The following is a 26,873-nucleotide window of genomic DNA, read 5'->3' as shown; positions in this document are numbered from 1 at the left end:
ACACAATATTCCAGAGACTATATCCAATTCCGTGGAGGAAGAGTATTATTTAATTTTCAATGTTTTAATGTGGGCCGCCTCCACGTCAGAAAGGAGTACACGACAATACTGACCCATGGTACGTCCATCCTGTCCGTAATAATGCGCAACCTTTCCGATCCTGCGTTAGCACAAGATTGATTTAAATTCCCACTAACATACCAACAACTCACGTGTCCCAAAATTGCTCGGGAATCAGAAGCGGCAAGGAAATCCGAGGGATGCTGCTCAGCTGTCGACATCATTAAAATAACTGTGATGCTTCTCTTTGGTCATTTTAAAGCAGAGGGCTGTGAAGTTAAATTGTGAGGGTTTTAAATGCTTCACTTTGAATTGAATGCATTTGAAAATTTGAGAGTTTGTGCTTTTGCTCGAAAAACTGTCAATGTGCGAATTTGCTGGGAGAAAAGGGTGCAGATGTCACTTGTTGGGAGCCTTTAACATTTGTGGAGGTTCATTCTAAGGAAATGCTTTGGACGAGCTGAATCTGTCCGCCATTCTTTTGGGTATTATTTTTGTTTCTCCTCCTCATTTATCTTATCTTTTACTTTCTTTATTGTCAATTTCAATTTTGCACAATTTTTAGATAAAAAAGCAATTGTTTCAAAAATACTACATTTGATTTTGGATAATCATCAAGTTGAATTTGATATCCAAGACTCGTTTTCCTCAAATAGTTTTGTTTCCGCAAACTTGGTATTATAATAGATTGAGTCGAGATTTCTACTTTTCGCTTTAAATTATAATGTTGTACTTTTTGTTATTGAGATTTTGGAAAGGTGTTTGAATTTTCTGTCGTTTACGATTTTATTTCTTTAATTTTGGTTTCTTTTTATATTTTCTAGCATTTTTAGTTTGCAAGACATTGAGACAATTAATTCAATTGTCTTCGATTCACATAAGCATTGGAGTGAAATTTGCATGTCAGTTGTTGCTATTTTCTCGTGGCAGGTAGTTTGTCATTCTCATATCTAAAAAAAACCGTCTTCATATAAAGTTTGGACCACGTATGTGCGTTAGTTTTCTAATTTTCAGGGCGAAATTTTGACTTTTCATGCTCCACGTCTAGAACACTTTTCAACCAGTATTCGAATACGGGGGGTTTTGAACGGGCATTACAGTTGAATTTTGATAGCATTCTATGCCGCTTTGTTGTAATTATTATATATCATTCTCCTCATAAACTTTGTTAATCTGGACAAGAATTAAAAACTATTTGAGAATAATTCAAATAGGGAAGCACTAGAGTTGAATGTGACTGTCGTTTGGTACAAATTTTCTTTTTCCTATTAAGTATAATAAAATCCATATACCACACTACAAAACTGTAGATGAACAGTATCCCTGAAACAGTATAAGAACTAACTACATATTACATCTCAGTATAAAGTATATATCAGATCATAACATGGAACAAAATGTAAAACAACTACAGCAGTGCAGAGCCCTCCATTAATGCTGTCCACCTCAATTCCCCTTCCATCCAGATCTGATACTTTTCATCGCTTGCTACTGCTCTGGTAAAATCTGTGATAGCCACTTCTGGGGAACAACACTGATGGGGACATGAGCAACTATAGGAATTTGATCTTCTTTTTGTGCCCTTGTAACATTCTTCCTCTCCTCCAATTCTGCCAACAGATTAGCAAGTCCTGCCTCAAATGGCGTTCTTTCCTCCGTCCTCCTGATCCAGGTGTATCCCTTAGCAATTTCCCATTTGAAAACCTGCCCCATGCCATCTTTAAGGATCTTTTCAAATTTACTCTTTGCCAATCTCATAATGACTATTGCCCACCAAAACATGTCATAGATAACAAGTCTTCTCAGACACTCAGTTAAAAACTCAAAACTGTTTACAACCACTGAAAACTTTATTATTCCTATATTTCCATAACAACCAAAGAATTTCACAAGAAATAATGGATAAAAAGGCATTAGCATCTTTCTTGAGCTCAGAGACATAGCCATTAAGGATTTCCCCAGTATTAATATTGATTACCTGCGAAAACATGTCATAGATAATGAGTCTCATCAGACACTCAGTAAGAAACTGTTTACAACCACTACAAACTTCATTATTCCTATATTTCTGTAACAGCCAAAGAATTTCACAAGAAATGATGGATAAAAAAGCATTATCATCTTTCTTGAGCCCAGAGACAGCCATTAAGGATTTCCCAAGTATTAATATTGCCTTTCACATCTATACCAGATGAATTCCAGACCTCTTTAACAAAAAGACATTGAAAAAAGATATGCATAACAGTATCAGGGGGCCTGCAGAGACCACGCATACTGGTTTTCGCCATGGAGGTACGAATGGGAAGCTTGAGTAACCAAAGTTGCCATTGGAAACACCTTTTTTTAGGTTCATTTTGTCTAGGTCTAGCCCACAGACTATTAAGGAAAATAAGCCAGGAGCAAGGGTCCCAGTTGACTTGCGATGAGGTATTCAAGTCAGGCACGAGTATATAGACTTTGCTTTCACATTAGCCAACAGAGAGCCATCAGGTCAGGAATACATATTGAAATGGTCAAAGGATCTCACACATTGTCTGGGGAAGGATAAGGCTGAAGCAGCTTCCCTAAGCACATAAGAGGTCCTCCACTGAGATTGAGGAAGGCCAAATTTAGTACGGATGTCATGCCATGAAATCAACTGTCCTGCAACAATAATATCACTGAAGTATCTAATGCCTTTATTTTCCCATTTTCTGGCAGAACATCCTTGTGGTAAGGCAAGTGGTTTGCCCTTGTGTTTTAATTTCCACCATATGGACCTTACACCACAAAGAGTGTTGCTATACAAATATATATAATACTATTATGACCAATGAGGTGTCTCACAAACTCCCATGTTTTTGAATTGGTTTTAAACGCCAATGGCCCTGCAGGCTTCAATAAAATTAGGCCAGTAAGCAGATGACAATGTGGGAGTCCTATCCATTTGAGACTCTGTTTAGAAACAAGCTTGACAATATTATGTCTGATTAAGATTTTCATTGTTCATTTCCTTGTAAGGCCTTAAAAACCATTTGGCAGCCAAAGAGATGCCCCAAGTTCTCAAGTCCTTGAGGCCAAGACCCCCCTTCTGTTTTCTCATAGTACAGCAAGGTCATCTGACATTATGTTTCTTTCTGTTAGCCTTGCCATCTAATCACATCAAATCCCTAATATGCTTCTGAATGTAGTTGAACTGGTAGTTACTAAATATCCATGCTAGATTAAGCCTTATTTTCACGTGCCTCTCCGTTTTCCCGTTTTGTCTTTCAAGAGGCAAGTGAATCTTACAAGGAGCTCACCTTTATATTCTAGGGATCAATTTGCAGGTTGCCAGATTGCATTCTACATTTGCAAACCTTTCTAGTTCCACTTTTGTGCTCTTACCTAGGGTTGGTATAGAGGACATTCAACTGTTGCCATGGTTAGCTACAATATTCAAGCATTAATAATTTTCTAGCACAACAGATTGGACTCATCTATTGAAAATATGGGCAGAGAGAAGCCAAAGATAATCTAAATGAAATTACACTTTTCTTTTATATTCATATCAAACACATTACACATATATAGCATTTCCTTTTCCTACATAATAGGAAACTCCTTATAACAACTTGCCTAAATATAATGAGTTGTTTTAATAACTCAAACAAACAGACATGTACAACAAAATACTTCTATAAATATGGCTGACTAACCTAACCATAGTTTAAAAAAACTGCGATATATTGCTAATATCGCGAGATATTGCAAGCAAAATTGCCAGCTGATATAATCGCCAAATAAATCACCAACGATATTTTGAAAAAATCGCACCGCATTTGGGATGAAAAAATCATGATTTTTATGATTTATGGGTCAAAAAACTGTTGATTAAGTCAACTTGAAAAACAATAAAGTTTTCTAAAAAACGTTTAGAGTTTTTTCATTTTCCCGCAGGCTATGATGGCTAACAAAAGGGCTGCGATGGCTGCTGAGGAAAGGTGTGATTATTGAGGACTATTAAGGCACACAAATTTAGACTGCTGAGAAAATGTAGAAGCACAAATTCAGACTCAGGAACTATTTCGACGATATGCCTCAAAGATGCCATCACATGGAGTGCTGATTGTAGGATACACACATAATGGTTTTGCTCTTCAACAGGTTATAGAAAGCATTTTTGGAATTTAATTTAAATTTGTCTGAGTATGCCAAATCTCATCCCTAGTGGATGACTTGGAAAGTCAATGCATGGTAGTCAAATCTCCTCATATATGCATCACGATTATGCTCTTGTATACACATCAACATCAGTGTATTTATTTTTATAGAGCTATAAGTTGTAAACTTACATAACTATAAGTCATGATTTGATGATAGTGAGTTTATAGATAAGTTTATAATATACAAATTTTAATTTATTTGAACTGGTTTTGTAAATTTATAATACTCTATAATAGAGATTTATAATACTATATATTAATACTAAAGTAGTATAATATATTGTATATTAATAAATTCATTATAGAGAGTTATAAATTAGTATTAATTAAAAACTGTATATCTAATAAATTATAATACTGTATATTTATTCTTAATGCTAATATGCATATGCATTGTTTGTTAACAACATTTATAAGTTTATATAGTGTCTATAAATTATAAATTCATTATAGAGAACAAATATATTTATTTATAGTCTTCATAATTATTTATTAATATATATCTATAAAAATTATATATTTTCAAATGTTCGATAAAAGTGCCAATTTATTGCCAAGTTTTTGGTGATTCCGAGTTTTTCAAAATTTTTGAGTTAGCTGAGATATTGCCGAAACCGAGTTTTTCAATGATGAACCTAACAAATATTTAATATTCCTATAACTCCTAATTTAAACTGTGCGATTCATTACTTTAACTAACTTTATCTCACACATCTGAACACTAATTCCTATAACCCCCTTCAAAGTGTGAATATGGGGAGAAAGAACAACACACAAGGTGAAAATAGAATCGTACGCCTATGCATACTTTTAGGTCTGCATATTGCTATTTGGATCTCGTCATATGATCACCTATGTAACAAGGATCAATATTACTCTAGCATTTATTTTTAAAGCGTACAAACATACATACATCAATCATAACGATAGCAAGTGGAAGACTTAATCAACTCACCAAAGATTCCCAAGTGTTCCACTACTTACAATCGCATACATTTCCATCTCAGTGATTAAACATGCAAGGTACATTCCATTATCCTAGTTATGATTAATTACGACATTCGTTTTAAAGCCAAAATACACATTCCTAAATGATTAGGCACACATGTTCATTTCCGGCTAAAACATAGAAATAATGCAACGACCTTGCTAACCCACCCAAAGTGTCCGATAATTGAACTGTTTTGAAGTAGGAGGATAAAACATCCAAAACACGAACTTCGAAAAAGTCCGAAATGTCCACAAGTATGCACTGTTTGAGGTTCAATGTTTTTCCTACTGTATCATACGATAAAACCTATAGGGCGGTGCGATAAAAGAGAGTTTCATCATATGATACAATGCTAAAAAAGGAATGATAAATGACACTAAAGTTGCATGATACAATGCAAGATTGTACGATACGATGCATTAATATGACGCGATGCAATGCTATAATTGCAGACAATATGATACTGAAAGTTGTTTTATTGCACAATATGATGCTCTAGAGGGGTACGATACAATACCTTGCTCAAAGAGATCATTAGGAAGCTAAAAACATAAGGAAACCTCCACGTTGGGGAGTACCAAATACACTCGAATCAAGGAGATAAGCACTTGACTGTACCTCAAATAACAATATGTCATGTAATCCATTAAAACATTTATCTAGTCAGATACAAGAATAGCTAAGTACAATAAGAGTAATTTGAACCAAGAGTGCAAGTAGAAAGTAAGATCAAGAGGACAAGAGGAAGAGGGATAAGCGAACAAGATCCTGCATGTGGAAGATAGCCTTCCTTGTTCTCCAATCTCTAGCAATGGTATATGTAGCAACACCTCCCAACCACGTGGAACCCGTAGGCCTACCTCGCCAGCCTTCCTTGTTCTCCAATCTCTAGCAGTGGTATATGTAGCAACACCTCGCAACCACGTGGAACCCGTAGGCCTACCTCGCCATGTTCACGGAGATAATGACCCAAACACAATCACAAAAGACAAAGGCATCCAAGGCTAACACACACGCCAATTAGTGCATGACACAAAACTCAAGATGAAACATATGATCATGAATGTAATGTAGTACATCAGGTCACTAACTAGACATGATATAGGATAACTATCTAGGGACTCTAGTGGATTGTAATTTGCTTGGCTCGTACTAGCCCAAGCTGTATATGGTATGGTATCTCAACTCCCTTGAGAGGCCTCATGTTGGATATGGTAACTCAACTCCAATAGGAGGTTGCATACAGTGCCCTCACACCAACTTTCGTAGAAAGACTGGCTACTATCTAGATCACCATCCTCGCATCAACTCTCTTGGGATGCTTAGCTATCGTTTGGATGAGTAGATCTCATATCTTATATTAAGTTTTATTATCCCATGTTTATTAATTGGTTATCACTTTTTAGAACTTCTCCATGTTTACCTTGTCGGCCACTTCCGGGCCGAGGTACACATGAGAAGCCACTTTACACGTCTACCAGTACCTACCCATGCTCGTCACACAACAAGTGCCTGTAGGCAATGCGAATTTCCAACCCAACCTTTAAATTAACAATTACTCAACCGGCCTAAAGCCGGGAGTTCAGATCTTGCAAGATCCCGCCATACGCACATAACGTGCTCGTGGGTGGGCACAACCAACTCCATCTGAAACCATGATAAAACCAATGCAAGGGTTGGATTTAGGAAATGCAACAAAAGATCCAAGCATGAAAACTCACTCAACTGAGCATCTTGCCAGCAGTACGGGTTTGCCAACAAATCCATAATCCACAAAGTAAAACCATAAGATGAATGGAAACATATTGTACAATCCATTTCCATTAACTAAATATACACTACCAAAATCTCAACAAAATATGAGTGGCACACAAAATAAGGCACAAATAAAAACGTCCAAAATTCCAACTTTTCAGATTCCAATGAAAGTGAAAACCCACTTCCAAAATGTGGTCTAATTACCAAAGGTCTATTAAAATTCTCATTTCAAGTTCATAAGCAAAATCCGACAAAACCCAAAAGTCCAAACTAAAAGTACACTTCAAGTCAAAACTAAACAAGGCGACAAACAAATATTGGATGGCATAAAATGATGCAATTTCCAAAATCACCTAAAATTCAAACATCTTAAAACTCGATGAAATAAAAAACCCACTTTTGTAGCATGCCCAAACTCTAAAAATCAAATAAAAATCAAGTTCTGGGCACACATGCAAAATCCGACAACATAACATTACTGATTTTTTTTTTTTTAAAACAAGAAACAAAGCTATACTCATTCTCGTTCAGTTGAGTGATTGAATTGCATGAAAACAGAGGGGAACACTAGTTCTCAACCCCCAAGCATTTAGCAATCGAAAGAAAGTCATTAAACGGTGTAAAACAAAATAAACAAGAAGGCCCTACCTCACACGAATGGTAAGAACCAAGAAGAGGAAGAAATAAATAAACATTCCACCAAATCGGATGAAATCTTCGGTAAAGTGGAGCAACACTAGCACGAATCCAATGAGCTGCTCCACGCACAAATCCGATATGACCAAATCAAACACAATGAGCAACTAAAGGATTTTCTCCAAGAGGGTTTGGAGGAAAGTCTTCCAATTCTCAAAAGATGAAAATAAGAAGTGGAGATAAAACTCACTTTTTGGCATAATAAGCACTATTACAAAGTGACTTATAAAGTAGATTATTAACCCACTTAATACTCTATTTGTCCTGTTTCCCAATTAAATAAATTGAGCCCAAGAATATGGGATCCAACTACGACAAATTAGCTGATAATTGAATTGAATTAAATAACATAATTCCCCAAATACAATTAAATCAACATTTTCTGTGACTATTGTAGAACCCTAAATGGACAAATATGCTCACAGGTCTAATCACATAATGCATTATGAATCTAGATTTACCAATTAGCAGAGGGTCAATGGTAACAAATATACAAATACGTCGCCCATACAAGTTTGACATTGGCTCAACAAGAAAGGTCAAAATCACTATCTCTTGGTGCCCACCACTAGGGATATAGGTACACACTCAGATCATGAATTCAAGATGAATGTACCTAGTAACTATTCAGTAAACGAGAAAACATCAAGTGCAAATGTTCAATATATAATAGCCAAAGCACAAATAGACACATAATCACACGAAGGAGAACAAGACACCATGTAGATATCGTAAGCTAGTGGCTACAACTTTGTTCCCATTTTGTACTGGCACCAAATGCAATCCACACATAGCAGTGGTGCAATATAGTATAACAACATATATTTACATGATATTAAAATATTAAAATAATCATTTCCAGTGCTCTGCGCATATATATCAATTGAAATTAGAGGACAAATATCCGCAACAAAGAGGCACAATATTCTATAATCCAAATGAACATCTTCCATATGCTAATGTGATCCATAATTTCAAACTTGAATATAGATAATTCATTTCCCGATTATTCTAAGCATATATCAATGGAAATGAATACTAAATTACTCAACAACTTATATGGTAAACACTTATAAAATCCTAGATAATCATCTTGAAGCAACATCAATAACCTCAATTGTAAAATACACCAGATAACATCATAAAGCACCATTATACAAGTATGGTTAAAATACCGCTAAAGAGCATGATCAAACACATGAGCCAACACTATTGGAGAGACTAGAATTAGGTGTAGTAGTCCAATACATCACACAGTGCAACCACTGTTCATATCTCAAGGGTACTCATGCAATAACATCGTGATATCCTACAAATCCAGGTAACCATTGGCATACACCTCTGTGAAACCATCAAATACATAATAAGTCTTATAAGTTAGACATAAGGCATTATCAGTCTACTTATACTATATCATAAATTAAATCACCCCAAGGGTGTAGACCAGTCATTGGTCCCAATATGATCACTTAGAAAGCAAGAACATTAAGGTCATATCCATTAGGATGGCATGCAAAAAGACAATGGGTGAGGCACTGCATCATACCCCCCAAAGACATGGCTTACTCCTGGAAGCTTGCAAGTCAACAAGGAGATGAAGCACGCTAAGTGCAAAATCAAAGCCAATCAAAATCAAGAATAGCTTACTGACTTGTCCACAAGTCAATCCAAACCACTCCAATACTCACAAATTATCTCATCGATTACTAAAAAGGGTCAACCACAAAAGAAAGATTATCACATTGTCACAAAGTCCTTTAACAAGGAGCTTAATGTGCATGAGAAAAACCCATCTAGCTATAGTCTTTACACTAAGAGGCCTAGATCAAGCCACTCTACCTCATCATGAGGTGCCCAACTATAAACTATTACCTATTCGGATCTATCCAAGTTCACAACACCACGCACTTCTAAATCAAATTGGAATCACGGGGAAGAACCATCCCAAAATACTAAAGAATACTTCCATGCCAATTAGGAGCGTTCTTATATTCAACTAGAATCTCACTAACTCACCCTCAAATCTCGAAGGATGAAGATTCAATGCCAAAGTTGCATTCTTCTGAGGGATGCTACATCCAACTTAGGGTATAAAGAGATACAAGCATACCGAGTTGCATAATCTCAACCAAGAACACTCTCATCAAGGAGGCTCGACAATGCGCTCCTTCCTCACGAAGGGATACTCACGACATAACTTACCACCAAGCATAGGAGCAACATGCTCTCTAAGGTACAAAGAGCTCAACTATCACTAGGAACTAGGGTCACTTAACCTGACTAGACATGACATCACCATAAACAAGTTTGAAATGATCTCAATTGGTGGATGCCATCTTATATTCAATTTCATACCAACTCACATGATGGTAATATACGTCCACGGATACCATATCCTAGCCGAGTTCTAGGGGTACTACTCTTAACCTTCCACCGAAATCCAATTTCCAGCTTGAATTCTAACCTCGAAGGGACAACTTAGCCAAGATAGTATCATGCAGATATAAGCACAAGGAGATATAGCTATGGAGTGTCAAGATTGGAAGGGAGTCTCTCTCAACCTCCACACTATGTCAGCCCAAGATGAGTTGGAGAAACCAACCATCTGAACACTCACCCCCCACAACTGCACTAGTAGTGTATCCACACCAATTCACTCACTCTGCAAGAGGCAAGCACTAGAGGAATGCATGGTCATCAAGACCCATAATACGAATCGTCACTCATAGGTGGACTAAGTGACACCCAACTGTCCAAAGACAACATTCACGATTTGCAGTTCACATCAAGGAAGCAAACAAGAATCACAATGAACAAGCATGCAAAAGCATGGATCCCAACTAAAGGGTCAATTAGGTTATGAAAAATAAGGTTTCGTTCTTTCAGCCTTCACATAAAGAAAAGTTAAATTTCTCCAATGGCCATGAATCCAATCTGTGATGATTGAAGTGGCTTCTACTTGATAAAGAGTATACAGAACAATCATCAGATTCCCTTGAAACTGGCCAAAAGTGGTAAAAAATGCTCTCTGGTCATGAAACGATACAATTAGGCAGTTTTTTCGTATGACAAAAAGGGTTGTTACAATACGATCAAATGCATTCCAAGTGTTTGGTCGTACAATGACACACTAAGCAACAAATGCCCTTGATGAAGAGCCAAGGGTGATCGTACAATGACACACTAAGCAACAAATGCCCTTGATGAAGAGCCAAGGGTGATGGATAGTAACCACACAAAGATGACCCAAGTTGTTTCACAACCTTACAATGCTCCAAAGGCTACTAATGGTCTTGATGACTCCAACCTTGCAAATGTTGCATGCTTATGTACAAGCTATTATGAAATTAGAGAAAGATGAAGAGTGCCCCAGATGGGGAACTCATGAAGAGAAGTATAGTGAAGTAAGAAATCAGTTCTACAACAAAGATATTAAGAGGAGAGTGGATAAAACGATTGATCAAATGATCATAAACTCTGGCATGACAAGAGAAGAGTTTGCAGAAGCTAAGCAGACAACATTAGAGATGAAAGCTAGTGGACAGTCCAATATTCTTTTGGTTAAACCACTTGCAATTGATGCTTCATCTAGCACCCCTGCAGTAGCTAGCACAAGTTTCACCACCCACAGTTGCACCTACTGTTGCAGCAGAGTAGTCACCAACAAAAGAAGAAGTGATAATAACTCATGTACAACTCACACTTGCAATGTCTACAAGTAGGTCTACTGAGACTTCACCATCTGTTATCAAGCCAGCAGTGGCAAAGACTAACCCACCAATAATTTTGAAGACTGAGATCAAACAAGAGAAAGTGGGAGAATCACCGAAAAGACCAAAGAGGGCAAAGGAATTTGCACAAGGTCCGGGCCCTAAGAAGAAGCCTAGAATTGAGATTGTGTACAAAGGTAGGAAGAATCAGAATGAGGAGAAGGGTGTCCTAGTTGAGAAATCTAAATGAGAGGGCAGATATCTATGCCCCAGACCAACTGGAGCCAAGCAGTGGTAAGAAGAGAAAGAGATGGAAGCCAGAGTTAGGAAGGATGAACACCATGATCATTAATGATGGAAATTCGGAACAACTAAACAAGTATTATGATCTATATGATCCTAATCAGAAGAGGCAACTTGAAAATGTAGTTGTCAGATACATGATTGATTTTTGTTAATGTTTGGTAGCTTCAGTCGGATAACTCTATGGTTATTCATATAATTATGAGATATATTATTATGTGAGATATATATATATAACATAATTAAGTTTGTATTATTAATTATATGTTTATTGAATAGACATGTCTATTCATTCACCCATGCTCAATATAAATGAGAGGATGTTGCATATGGAAAACATATACCTTATTACAGGCAATGCTTAGTACATTTACAGCGATCCGGAAAACTAACAATTTTAAACAATATTTCATTCATATTCATGGAAACATTCCATAGGAACTTTACAAGAGATTGGAAGCCAAGAAGAAGAGAGCAATTGAGGAAGAGAAAAAGATAAGGGAAAGCACTGTACACAAATTATGTGTAACAGAGAGTGATGAACAATTACAAGACATTTTGAAGAAGTTGGAGCCCCTTTTAAGAAAGAAGACAAGACCTATACAAATAATGGGAGGACTCTATGAGGAAGTTATTAAAGAGACAAAGGAAGCAGTACTGCAAGTACTGAATAAGCCCGATACTTTGCAACCTATAGCAGCAGGAGGGCAAACACAAGAAGACAAAACCATCTTGTCTACTGAAGATAGTCTTGTAGATCAAATGGATAACACTTCTATGTTCATTGATGGAGTTCAAATAACAATTGACACTACTGAGGACCCCTTGGAAGACCAATCAAAATTTCTTGTTGGCAATTTGGTAAGTGACAATGTTGAAGATTACACCAGTGACGAGGTAGAAGAGAAAGAAAGAGAAGGTCATCAAGACCTAGACATTTGCGGAGTAAGGGAACACCTAAAGGACTTCTTTTGACTTGGCCTTATCCAAGTATATCTGCATTGGCACCTAGTTTTGAGAGTGCAGATTCTAGTTTGCATGGACAGAGACAAGAGGATGGACAACAAAATATCACAGTTACTGATTTATCAGTACCACTTGAACAACTACCAAAGCAACAAGAAGAGAAGAAGAAAGAGGAAAAGTAAGAGGAAAAGGAGGGAAATGATCAAATGGATGAGTAACCATCATAGACGAAGGTAGAACAGAGTCAAGGAACAGAGCAAAGAACAGAGGACAACCAGAGCAAACAGATAGAGATCTTGCAGACTCCTACAAAGGAAACTGGTAAGGACACTCCAAGTACATCTAAGTCACTATTTGGGACTCTATTTGCTAGTATGACTGGTAATTCACTTAGTTTCATGACTGATGACATGGATGTTGATAAGTATATCCAGCTAACTGCTTTCTCAGTTTCCAAGATAGCAGACAAGTCCAGTAAGTTGAGCAAGAATGCTTAAAATGTTTTAGAGAAGGTAACTGAGAAGTTACAAAGCACAATTCCATTTCCTACACAGATCACAGAGCAACATGTTCAAAAGAAAGATGAGAAAGTGATTAAGGCATTTGATGATCACTTTTCAACACTTGAGGAGGCAGCAAATATCAAGGTACAGGCTGAACATGATGCAAAGTTATTCAATATAGTATGTGACAATATTAGAAATGACTTGACTGTATTGGATGTTTGTAACAAAGAAATGAGAAGATGCATATTAGAGGGTAAGGATATGTATGTAAATGTGCTTTAGCACATAAGTATACCCAAGGCATCTCTATAGCCATTAAGGATAAGGAAGTTGAATTAGAAAGAATGACTAAAGGATTAAAGAAACAAGATGCAAATTGAGAAAAGAATCAGTAAGGCACATGATGAGTTGAGGTTGCTGGCAAATGACAGAAAAAATCCTGAAAATATTCAACTTACTAAGAGAGCACCTAACTCTAAAAATGATTTAGTGCAGAGGGAATTGGATACACTGATAGAAGGAAAGGCATCCTATGAGAAATTTGTTTATCCAGACCTGAATGCAGCAGAGGTATCTACCTATGGCTTGTGTGGAGTGACAAGCATTGCTAAAGCTGTCAGAAATTCTTGGGACAAAATTTGAAAACCTGAAGAAGAGTTTTCTTAACTTTATGACACTTTTGAGCACACATTTAGCTTGAAGAAGCAGAGGAAGATCTGCAATTTTTTCATGTACATAGATTTTGACTCACCTTTGTCATTGATGTCAAAGGAGGAGTGATGGGCAAGAAAAATTATAAGTATACATTGGATATGCATAATTAACGTATTGTAAGGGGGAGTCATAAGTTAGATAGAGTACAATCTAAGGGGTAGCACAATATATATGAGATGGTATAGTTTTGGTCCACAATTTTGAATTTCATTGTGGCCACAATTTTGCAAATTGTGAAGACTTCACAATTTTGAGAGTTTTTGTAATTTTGAAGTTTTTGCACACTTAGCCAATTTTTCCATATGTTGCCATCAATGCCAAAGGGGGGTATTGTTGGCAATTTGGCTAAGGGTAGTTGATAGGGTTGTCATTTATGAAAACATCTTACCTATTTTGAGATGACAAAACTTAAGGTTACGTTTGATGAAAGTATACTTAAATAATTGACAAAGTGTAATGCAGAGCAACGGGGAACAACTAGAGACTTTTGTTCGGTGAGCTTCACTGGAAGCACATGTAGTTCTGTGGGCTTAGAGGAAGGTAGTATAGACACCATAGTACACACGTGCAAGGCCACGAAAAGTAATGTTGAGTTTTGGGTGAGTTATGGGCAGATTACCAGAGACAGGTTTGATAGAGTAGAATAGGATAAACAACAAAGTATTGGCATTTTGGTTAAGGAATTATTTTGGCAAGCCAAAATAATTACTTGACAAGGTTGGGATGACATCCTAGATGTTAACCCATACGTGGCAGAAGTTAGTTTAAAGTTTTGGGTAATGTGCAAGCACTGCAAGACCAACAGATTTTGATATAAAATACTTATCTTTTTGTTTAGTGAAGTGTGGCATTGTATTGTTATGATATAATGTTTATATGCACACATTGTATAATTGGTATAGATGCAAAATTGATGTACAGAGCAAAGCATATCAGTTGTATGATCATTGTGTGAAGAGGAACTACATTGACTAATCAGATATTGAAGATATTAGTAGCAGCCAAAGGTTTTTGTATCTATCTCTATAGATAGCTTGCACAGTTATGTATGCTTGTTTGGGTAGTGGGTTCAGCTTATGTTTTTTATTGTAATCACAACTCCTAACAGGGTTGAGGCTTCTAACAAGGCCTAGTCTTATAAAAAGGACAGATACACTATACAAATGTAATAGACTTCTAACAGGGTCAATATCTTTCACAAGATACTTTTGACTAATGATTCATTTTGTGGGTACCATCCCCACTGGGGTTTTCCCTTGGTCAGGGTTTCTCGAGTTAACAAATAATGGTGTTATGAGTTTCATTTTGTCATGCTTATGTTTGCTTTTCTGTTTGATCATCTATACAAGTTTAAAGATTGTTAATGATATCCATAGTTGGGCAAAAGTTTTAGTTTGTGGACTACTGATTCACACCCTCCTCATATCCCCTATTTCTAACAATCCATTTATTACTTAGATTTGAACACCAACATTATTTTATATTTTAATTTAATTATTATTATTTATTTTAAAATCTTACTGCGTTAAGATCAAGTAGCTGCTATAAGCCTCTAAATAGCTGATAACACCTTGCACATGCACCTATGGTTATTAGTGTCATTATATTTTCTTAGAATGTTTTCATTTTTTATCATGTATATAGTGGTCAGGTGTAGCATGTATGTTCATACTCTAATAATTTAATAGTTGTGTTCTGCTAAGATTTATCCCTGGGTTTTTAATATAGATACTAGACAACTTGCATAAAACCTAACATAATCTTAAAATTAAACATAATAGAGTGATTTTAATTGGAGTTTTTTTTATCTTGAACCAACAAAGGCTGGTTCTTGCTCCAGTGGTCAACAAACTCATAATAGCAAAGAGGAAAAATAAATACTCAACAAACTATTAATAGAACTAGGTTTTCAGTCATACGGAAACCAAAGATTAAATTTTAACTATAAACATGCTTAATCATCCACGATCAATTTACAACGTTTTGGATTAAGGCAAAAACAGGTTTTGAGGAGTCCCAAGACCCTTTACATCAGTATCAAAAGATTTTCAGAATATTCCATTACAACCAACAAAATACTAAGAAACGGGTTTTAATGGTCATCTTGAGGTCATTTTTGTTTTTAATAAAGTGCATCTTGAGGCCATTTAAATGGTCACATGGACAGCATCTGTTCACTTAAAAGTTACAATGCTGACTTCTGTGCATGTGCCGAATTTCTACACTAGAATTTAACACCTTCTGTGCTACTTTTTTTGTGCGATACTTCACTATTTTAATTCATAGGATTATTCTACACATTGTGAAATTTGTAGAAAGTTGGTGCTTTCCATGATATATTACTTGTTGCACAGGCTATCCCTTTTTGGATTTCTTTTTATCGTTATACATTTTAATTTGTGGATATAGAAGATGTTGGAGTGATATTTTATGATCTTATTGCATGAGGGCTTTGAAATGGTCCATACTCAGGAATTTCACTTGAATCTAAGCATTGATATGTTATTTCTCATGCTAGAGCAGTGACTATTATTTAAAGCAATGTTTTATTTCTCTTACCCTTAGTTGTTTGCAGATGAAGTATATTCATTTTGTGCTCAAAATGTGAAATTGAATGTATGTGCAGGAAGCTCCAAAGCAAGGTTTATCCATCCTGTTTTTTTGATTACTTTGCAATTGAAGTCATTTTTATTTTTTGTTTTTAAATTATGTTTTATTGAGATTAAGTTTAGCAGAACTGCGAGGCATTAATGCTGAGACTCAGAGTTATGATTGGTAAGGTCCTCTTTTATAAAGATTTTGATGAAATGTTCCTGAAGGTTTCTTTTCATTTGCAGATTTCCAAGAACCCGGTGTGCAGGAAGAATTATGTCTGTCTAATACAGTGCATTTTTGTTTGCTAAGGTTGAGCTCATTTGGTTATTTCTCAAAAATGACGATAGGATATTTGCCAGGAGCATCAGGATCAAATATCTCACATCAGCACAAGACATCCTTCTTTGGAAATCGATACATAATTGGTTTGACTTTTGTTGCCGGTATTGGTGGCTTACTTTTCGGATATGACACAGGTATGCATTACTTGTGCTTCAGCCAAAACCCCCTTTGATTTTATCATGATTTTCAGGGTTTTGATAAATGCAGAAACATTGTGGTTCATTGCACATAAATCTGTTTTTCTTACTCATTTCTTTACCTCTAATATTATTAAAGTCAATCTTTTTGCTTTTGTTTCCTGAAATATTTCCTTTATCTTGACTCTACTTGTGAAATTTTTCGCTCTCTTAATTTTAATCTTCTTAAATCACTCCTTTACCTCTGGCTATTGTTTTAACTTTGTATTTGTTCACTTCAGTCTCTTGGCTTATTTGTTTACTGCTGTCTATCTTTCAGTTTTCTCTTTTTACTGTTCAATGATTTTTATCTTATTGATTTAAATTTTTCTGTTAGCTAGTTAAGTTATTCATTCTGTTGGACAGGAAGCAGTATGGATTCACTATTTTATAAGTGAATTTTACATTATGTTTTCGTTATGAATTGTTTTACGACTAGTTCATATTCTGTTCCTTATGTTAGATACATTTGTCTGATACTGCTCTCGTGACCATACTATTTCCATGATTAGACTGTCCTGGAGATTCATGCACATATACTTATCTTTTGTTAGGGTAAATATCACTTTTTGGGTGTTCAAAGATTTCCATCTTCCTGTTTAGAATTCAGCCACTAGTTAGCTTAGTTAATTACTGTATTAGAAAGAAGCCACAAACATATTTTTAGTCCCAGGTGTACCTTTCTTGTCAATGCCATTTTCAACTAATCCAAGTCAAATTCGAAACACTTTCACATTCTTTATGTCACATATATTTGATTCTGATTTGGGTATCATCAGTATCGTATGGTTACCACATGAGAGACGGTCCAGGAGATGCTTGCACATTATTTTGTCTTTAGCCATTGTTAAATTTAGTCTTCCAGCTGTTCAGTTATTCCCATCCTCTCAATTTAAATTCAGTTACTATTTCTTGTGCATAACATCCAGTGGCATTGTTGAGTTCCTAAGTAATCAAACTTGATTTGGATAAGCATTGTAGAAATTGGGTTATGAACAATTCACATCCTGATGCAATATATTTGATCTTGATTTGGGTTACATCAGTAGATTATGGTTTTCCATAATGAGCTTGGCCACTGGGTACTCACTTATTTTGATGAACCGAGGTAAAGGTTATGCTTTAATGAAGTGCTTTGCATTGTTTCATTTATGAATTCAAATGTCAGCTAAATTTATAACTAACTTTTTGACTTGAGATTTCTATTCTGATATTTCTTATTATTCTAAAAATGGTGCACAACAGTGGCTTCTTCATTGCATTTTGTTAAGCTTTGAAATTGGCACTACTTTCAAAAAAATATTTTGCAGCTGAGCTTAGGCACAACTTGACATTGTTCCTGTTAGGGTAGTGCCTTACAGAATTATATGAAATCCAGACAATAATGAAATTATTAACGTATCTATTTGACTTATCTTGATCAAGCTCACAAGTATCCTCAACTGTCCAGCTAAATAATTTTAGCCATCCTTTTTCATTTGTTTATGTTTGCATATGTTAGAATTGTGTATGGTTATGCAGGCCAGGGTAAGTTCCATGTTCTTTGCTCTTATCCAGGGCTGTCTATCATAAGACAGAAAGTATGTGATTGTGTCTGATGGCAACATTTCAAAATAGGGTTGGCTACATTTGGTGGAGATTGTTTAATTTTTTATAGTTCAATCATTAATGCCCCGTTATTAAATAAAATAAAATAAGAATATTTTGTATTTGGGGTCCCAATCGATTTATGTATATCATGAGCCCAACTTTAATTTTCCGTAGGCGTAGGCATTTGTCGTGATGTGTGTTAGCACTTTGTTTCTCTCTCAAAAGTTTTCCCTTGGATGGGGTATATATGTCCGTCAGGCTGGATGTTTTAGATATGCAACTTGAATTATTTTATTGTTTTGAGAATTCCAATAGGAGTTTTTCTTATTGTGCCATTTTGGAAGTGAAAGATCTTCCCTAGTTGGCCTTGTAGTTTTGGCGGTTTTCCTCACCTTCCTATTCGTCTTGCGTTACTTTCCTTTGGATTTGGAAAATCCAGAGAGCAATCTGTATTAGCAGAGTATTAATTGACAAATCTATTATCTGGCAAATTGGTGAATCTATTGTGGCATTTCTGAAATTTAAGTTTAAATTTGAAATTTTCAGTAGTGTTGTTTTTGAAGTTTATTGGTATTCCTTTCAAGTAAAAGTGTAGCAAAGTCGTATTCATGTTTTGCACTATATTTGTGATTGAAAAAATTATAGATGTAACACTCGCCAAGTAATCGCTGAGGTTTATTGGCGAACAAGTAAAACCCAAAATAACTCGCAAAAATATTTGTTGACTTTTTCATAAAAACTTGCAGATTAATCAGCGAGTATTTATGAAAAAGTCGATGAGTTTCTGAAAAAGAAACTTGTCTGCGCCTTTCTTGTGCGTTAAAAAGGAAAAAAAAATGGCATTTTTTGTTAGACCTTGGTCAATGATGTCAAGAAAAATGGAATATAATCTAGAAATGAATAATACCATTTCATATTTATTAAAGATTATTTTACCAATTCATATGATTTTTTAAATTTGAAATTTTCAGTAGTGTTGTTTTTGAAGTTTATTGGTATTCCTTTCAAGTAAAAGTGTAGCAAAGTTGTATTCATGTTTTGCACTATATTTGTGATTGAAAAAATTATAGATGTAACACTCGCCAAGTAATCACTGAGGTTTATTGGCCAACAAGTAAAACCCAAAATAACTCGCAAAAATATTTGTTGACTTTTTCATAAAAACTCGCTGATTAATTAGCGAGTATTTATGAAAAAGTCGATGAGTTTCTGAAAAAGAAACTTGTCTGCACATTTCTTGTGCGTTAAAAAGGAAAAAAAATGGTATTTTTTGTTAGACCTTGGCCAATGATATCAAGAAAAATGAAATATAATCTAGAAATGAATAATAACATTTCATATTTATTAAAGATTATTTTACCAATTCATATGATTTTTTTTCAAGGATGGACTATGTAAGACAAATCTGCTTACAGTTAAATCCAAAATGTGTGCCTCTGAATTTATTTACTAGCTGAAGATGTTCGCATTGGTCAAACAGTTGGAAATGATCTCCCACGATTTCATATGGCACATAGAATATATTTTGGAAGCATTGAATAGTTCAGTGTCGGTCTGGTTTGAAATGGTTAAGGTCAGGTCCACTTAGATTTTATCTTCTTGATTAACGTATAACAGAGAAGCCTTTGGTGGTGGTTGAAAGAATGGTTCGAAGTCTAGTCTATGCGTATGTCAAAGGATTGAGTAATTTTTAACTAGAACGGTGTTAGTTGGGAGATTGTCGAATACGATGCGCTTTGTTTCAACATATATGCTCAGGAACATGTCTTTTGTCATCCTCAGAAATCTCCTACAATGGTCACGATATAAATATGTACGATATAATGAATACTGTATCCATCTTTTTGCGTGTTGTATATTGATCTAATTAGCCTAATAGGAGTTGGGCATGCCAAAATAATGAGAAGACGAATATCATAGCAAAAGAGGATAATTTTATCTAAGGTCCCTGCTTTCTTGTTAGATGATATTAGGTTACACTTGAGTCATCAAACGTGAAAGATAGAATTGAATAAATTGATTCCTGAAGCATTGCGATGGTAAAAATTGTCAGTTATTAGTCAGCGGTTGTTTATTTTAAACAAAACAAAATTATAAACAATGACTGACACCATTGTGGTTCACCACTTGCCCCTTGATCCCATCTTGGGGGCGCTGCCTCTAAACCCCTGATGAAGAAATCTTGGGGGAAGTTGTGCCATTAGAAGGGAAAAATTTAACCTCCGAGTCTGATTAGTCTCCATATAACAACACTGTCATGCCCAGTGTAGGCTTGTAGGACTAGAGCATGTTGTTGTACCTCTCTCTTAGTTTTTACTAGAGCTAGGAAGAGGAAGATGTAATTGTAAATTTTTTCATGATATACTTAACTTTTAGTTTTACAAAAACTGTTTACCATTCTGCTTCAGGTCATCAACATTCCTCACGAGAATGCGATTTTGTATCCACTTTGTATTTGAATATATCTAGGCCCAACTTGTTTCTTTTTTGTTCTCATTAATTGACTCATTAGACGTATCTTCTCATTAAATTTTGCAAAAAAAATGTATTTCTAATTAAATTTAAGCAATTTTTTTAGTTCTGAGTTTTTTGCTGAGATTTTCCAAAACATGGCCGAGTTTTTCCCATCTTTTTTTCCACGTCGTGGCGAGTATTTGCCAGGTCCGAGTTTTCCAACTATGGAAAAAAAAACCATTGCCAAAAGACAACAAATTCATTTCAAACCCAAAAAAACCAGGCACAAATAGGGAAACATCTAACATTTCTAGCGTGTTAGCTATATAGGAGCTAATATTAGTCTCATGTTTGTGCTCACAAGAGCTTGTATTGGTCTCATGTTGATGCTTGCACAAGTAGAATATTTGTATTGGGTTGCAAGGATGATAAAAATCCTCCTCTACCTCCGAAGGCCATTGCTTTAGCTACCTAGTGACTGTTATGTTTCCGTTAGCTTTTATGGGCACCGCCCACTTGACATTTGAGGGCTGATCCTGTATCCATGTACCCTTTTTTGTGGATAGTTTATTTTTACAATAAATATATTTTAGGAATTCATAGTAATTTATAAAAAAATTAATGTCTTTGTAATTAGCATTTATTTGAGGAGGAGAGTTATGCTTATAGATCTATTCTTTTGGACAACAAGGTGTTGTTAGCAAAATGACAGAAAATTGCTTCCTATTACAATAGAGAAATTTCCAATAGAAACAAAGAACAACAATAGCATTCTCTCTTCAAAAACTCCCTTCTTTGTCATCTTTCAAATGGAAAATCAATAGAATAAATATGTTGGACATCAAGATGAGTAGTTTGAATATAAATAAAAGGTTGATTTTGAAAAAGGAATGTTGTAATTGTAATCAGATCAGTCAAAGGAGGCAATATGAGGATATCAGGAAAACTCAATGACAACTTATAAAAATAAATATGCTTTCGAAGTTTTCAAGATATACTTTTGAGGATAAAACATTTGTAAAGTTGGCAATGTTATTAGAATGTCCATAGTGGGATTGATATAAAGATTAATGAAATCAATGTGGAGTGTTATGAATTCTAGAAAGGTTTACTTATGGATAACAATGTATCAAATTGAATTGCTAACTCAAGAGGGATATATTCTGCTCCTGGGCTTAGACAAATTCTGCCAAGGACCCCACTACCAACGAGGGTATAGGACTGATCGCTAAGGCAAGAGTGATATATTCTTCTCTTGGGCTTAAACAAATGAAGCCAAAAGACCTTGCTATAACATCCTGAAATTCCTTTATGATGAGATAGATGTATGAATTTGACACATGGTTAGGGTAGGCAGACACCCATTGAAAATACCTTGGGCAAAGCTGCTGGACAAAGGGCCAGGGTTTCACTCTTGGGCTTAGTGAGGTCTCCTTGGCCAAATGAATCTCAATCTATTGAGAACTCATCTCAAGGATCTCATGATGCAAGGATCACAATTGATATGAGAGTGGCTTCACATAGATCTAGCTTCCAGTTGGGAGGAATCGACGAGTCTCCAAAAAACTAGAATAAGTTAAGATCGATTTGTGCAGTGAGTATTACCAGCTCACCAAAGAAAAAGAGGAAACAGAAGTTGTCCATACCAACACCAGGATTGGCACAAGAAGTAACCCTTCCCACGGTCCATGTTGCTAATGAAGAAGATGTGCACATTTTTTATCAAGTAGATAGAGACCTTTACTGAGGCCCACCTCTAGGTGAGCCTCATCCTATGACCCCAATACTTTATGTATCCTCTGCTCCCTTTTCTATTTCTTAATAACTTTCCTCTACTTTGTACCCCTACTTTCTTCCCTTGGTTAAAGAAAAAGGTGGAGAAGAAAAAGAAATAAATCCTTGCCGTCGATTTGCATAAAGGCATTGCTGCCAAACTGGTAGGGAATACGCTGAGACCTAAAAGACTCTAACACAAGACATCAAATCATGGAGATCACCCATTCCATAGTAGATAGAGAAGAGCATGAGCGCACAGAGGCACTCTTTCGGATAAGGAAAATTGATATGGGCCCCTCCAGTATAGAAGAAGTTATTTATCACACTAAGTTTTATGTGAATAACTTGTCACAACAAGTAAAGAATGACGAGCAAAAAGATCATGAATTGACCCAACAATTGTATGCTTTCTCTACCATCATCCAATCTCTCCCACAATTTTTGATGTTCTTTAAAATCTGATTTTCTTTTTTCAAAAAATCCTTTAGTTCTGGTTTGCCAATTTTATTCCCAAAAGCCTTTCGTTGTTACGGTCCGGAGGACCACCTGTGAATCAGACCCCTTGCATAATTGTGACAATCCTATTTATAGGAGTAAGAACAAATAATAAATAGCTAAAGAAATTGAGGTTTTTGTACCTCGGCAACCATGCTCAATGAGGAAGACCCAACATCTGATTCTGGTAAAGTAGAAAAGAAGTTAATATGATCGAGAAGCTTGCTTGGCTTAATAAATTCGCCTTACAAGAGTGCCAAAGTTAAAGGAATTTAACCCAACAGTAATTGGTTTTACAATCATTTCTCTCATTGTCGGGCTTTGAAGGATGTAAGAATATTTCAGCCTAGCTATCTGTTAAAAACTATTTGTTGATTATAAGCATGGTGCTAGCCTCTAAGTGCAGTACCCGAATGAACCCAAAAGCTTATATACAAGGAGGCAATACTCTTGTTAATTTCTTTTTCTACAGTTAGCATCATCAATTTTGAATGCTAGACTGAATTCTTGGATACGAGCATCATTGATCACTGAATTTTCATGAAACTGTATGGTACTGTTTGAGCTCCAGTGTTCACATCTCAATTTAGCACATTATAAACATTAATTATCTGGTATCTGCTGCTCCTATATTTTTTACATGCAAGTCCATATGCAAATGCTTACAAAGGGGCAGTTGGCAAATGATAGAATCTGGCTTTGCAGGTGTCATATCAGGAGCCCTACTGTACATCCGCGATGATTTTAAAGAAGTCGATGAGAGTGCATTTCTACAGGTTCCATAATTCTGATGGTTTTTATTAGGATTCTTACCAAACCTATCAGTTTCTATGCAAGGAACCTTTTTGCAGCTAATTAAAATCCTTGGCTTTGCAGGAAACTATTGTTAGCATGGCAATGGCTGGGGCTATTGCTGGAGCTGCAATAGGTGGATGGCTTAATGATGTTTATGGACGGAGGAAAACAACACTTTTAGCCGATATTATTTTCACACTTGGAGCAGTCTGTATGGCAGCTGCACCAGATCCATATGTTCTTATTATTGGTAGGCTTTTGATAGGATTGGGTGTTGGCCTGGCATCAATCACTGCTCCTATTTATATTGCAGAAGTTTCACCATCTGACATAAGAGGAGGTTTAGTGGGTATAAATGTGCTAATGATAACGGCAGGCCAGTTTCTGTCCTATCTTGTGAATTTAGCATTTACTGAGGTGAGGAGATTGTCTTTATTAGCTGAATCCACTCCTGTCTATGCTGTTTCTGTTGTAAACTTCAAATTAACTCTATCCACATTTTCATGAAAATTGTACTTGTAAGAGAATTCGGTGGCATGGATTCATGTGTCTAATTTATAATTTATTATACTGTATAATGAGTGTTGAATTTTCTTATCGGTGGCCATAAATTTTACTTTGTAGGTTCCAGGGACTTGGCGTTGGATGCTTGGTGTAGCAGGGTTACCTGCCATCTTTCAGTTCACACTTATGTACTTCTTGCCAGAGTCTCCACGATGGCTTTATATGAAGGTATTTCCATTTTCTTGTGAAAGTAAAAAGATTTAATATACCTATTTGTAGCTTATGTATATACATAAATATCATGCATGTAGAACAAGCAACTTGAAGCTGTTGCAGTTCTTGAAAAAATCTATGATCCAGACAGTTTGAGGGTTGAGATTGAGCAACTTTCTGCTGCTGTTAGTGAAGAGCTTCAGCGGAGTCAGACAAAAGCAGGATTTTGGGACGTGTTCAAAACAAAGGAAGTAAGACTTGCTTTGCTTGCTGGAGTCGGTCTTCAGGTATACTAAAAAGAAAGAATACATATAATATATAATTGATTTTGATTTCTGGTATAAACGATTCATGTGCAAGTCTGAGCATGATTTGTAACCTGACATGCCTTATTGAAAATATTGACTTAAAACTTATGTCTGTCTTGACTGCTATGCAGGCATTCCAACAGTTATGTGGCATTAATACTGTTATGTACTATAGCCCCACTATTGTGGAGCTGGCTGGTTTTACTTCAAATAAAACTGCCCTGTTGTTATCCTTGCTGGTAGCTGGAATGAATGCGATTGGTACAGTTATTGGTATATATCTTGTAGATAAATGTGGAAGAAGGCTTCTAGCACTGACAAGTTTGTTTGGTGTCTTTATATCACTGGGTATCCTATCAGGTGCATTTTACTTGACTTCACTTGATGCTCCTGCTGTTGACATGCACGGGTCTCTGCGGAAATTAGATTATGCCTGTCCAGCACTCCTTGACATGAGCCACCCTCTTTGGAACTGTAAGGGTTGCATAGATGCTGCGTGTGGCTTTTGTTCTGCATCTGGAAATCAGGTAAGAACAAAACAATTAATGTCTTTGACAATCTAATGATAAGTGTGCTCTTTCTTTCATAAAGATCATATATCTACTTATCAAATATATTATTAAAAGTTATACTAGAATTTCACAAATCAATCGTAGAGTTTTTACATTTTCTAAGCATCCATGATCAACTGCCTGTTGATTTGGATCTGATTTGTTTCAGATGCTTCCCGGAAGTTGCTTTGTTGCAAACACTACTGCTAAGGGGTACTGTCTTCAGAGCTCTCATCGTTGGTTTACTGATGCATGTCCAAGCAGTTATGGATGGCTTGCTGTTCTGGGATTGGTTTTGTATATAACTTTCTTTTCCCCTGGAATGGGAATGGTTCCTTGGGCAGTCAATTCAGAAATTTATCCCGAGAGATATAGAGGCGTATGTGGAGGTATTGCAGCAACTACAAACTGGATATGTAACTTGATTGTTGCGCAGACTTTCCTCTCCCTGATAAATGCTATTGGTACTTCAAAAACTTTCTCGATATTTGCTGCTATCACAGTTGTTGCATTCTTTTATGTGCTGGCGTTAGTTCCCGAGACAAAAAACCTGAGTTTTGAGGAAGTCGAAAAATTATGGGAAGAGAGAGCAAAACGGTGTAGTAAAGTAAGGAAAAGCAATCCTCTTCGACAAACACTTCTTGAAAGAGATTAAAAGTCGACCGTACAGATCTGCTTTTAACAGTACATCGGAGTTCGTGCAATAGCTGTTGTTTATTGTCAATTGTTTTTTGACTAACCTGGCAGAAACTACAATAATATGGGGCGTCAAATCTGTTGGAATGGCTTTGGTCTTGATTTCCACTTGGATATAATGTTAGATATATTCATTTTGCTTTAATAATTTAGCTGATAGGTTATTTGTAAGTGCTGTGCTCTCTGAAAACTGTATTATTCTTCTGATTGTATAATAATGAAGGGAAAAAAAACATAATAGAAATTGAAGTTGAAAAAAATTATCAATTCAGATTAATAGTTTTAAAAAAATAACAATTTAGAATTGAAGTCTGTTTCCTCCATTTGTTCTAAAATGGAAACAGTCCATCAAGATGCACCGACAAATAAAAAATGGAAACAACATCTATCGTAAATTGAAATTTGAATGTAAAGTTCAGGGAACAACATCCATGCTTTATAAGGGTGCCATTGTTCAAAGGGCCGTTGCAGAGAACCTCTCGAGTATGAT

The 26,873-nt window shown here is 35.8% G+C and overlaps 1 protein-coding gene across 1 annotated transcript; it reads left to right on the top strand.

The window, feature by feature from the left end:
* The first annotated feature begins 411 nt into the window (after positions 1-411).
* On the top strand, positions 412-26,554 carry LOC149562505 (inositol transporter 1-like). Its single transcript, XM_089825990.1, has 8 exons — positions 412-546; positions 16,726-16,959; positions 24,022-24,092; positions 24,193-24,528; positions 24,736-24,843; positions 24,927-25,115; positions 25,268-25,663; positions 25,857-26,554. Exons 2-8 carry the CDS (start codon positions 16,821-16,823, stop codon positions 26,340-26,342), a joined length of 1,725 nt encoding a protein of 574 aa, XP_089682116.1. The 5' UTR covers positions 412-546; positions 16,726-16,820; the 3' UTR covers positions 26,343-26,554.
* Positions 26,555-26,873: the final 319 nt, after the last annotated feature.

Source organism: Cupressus sempervirens, chromosome 4 (assembly GCF_028749045.1).
Source record: "Cupressus sempervirens isolate cs-2001-9-10 chromosome 4, ASM2874904v1, whole genome shotgun sequence".
NCBI lineage: Eukaryota > Viridiplantae > Streptophyta > Pinopsida > Cupressales > Cupressaceae > Cupressus > Cupressus sempervirens.
The sequence above is the reverse complement of the archived record's forward strand: the minus strand, read 5'-3'. Positions and strand labels throughout refer to the sequence as shown.

Bases quoted from the DNA above. Each gene is read 5' to 3' on its own strand.
- LOC149562505 (XM_089825990.1), top strand. From the start codon at position 16,821: ATGACGATAGGATATTTGCCAGGAGCATCAGGATCAAATATCTCACAT. The intron at 24,529-24,735 runs GTGAGGAGATTG...TTTACTTTGTAG, and splicing joins TGAATTTAGCATTTACTGAG to GTTCCAGGGACTTGGCGTTG. The intron at 24,844-24,926 runs GTATTTCCATTT...TCATGCATGTAG, and splicing joins CACGATGGCTTTATATGAAG to AACAAGCAACTTGAAGCTGT.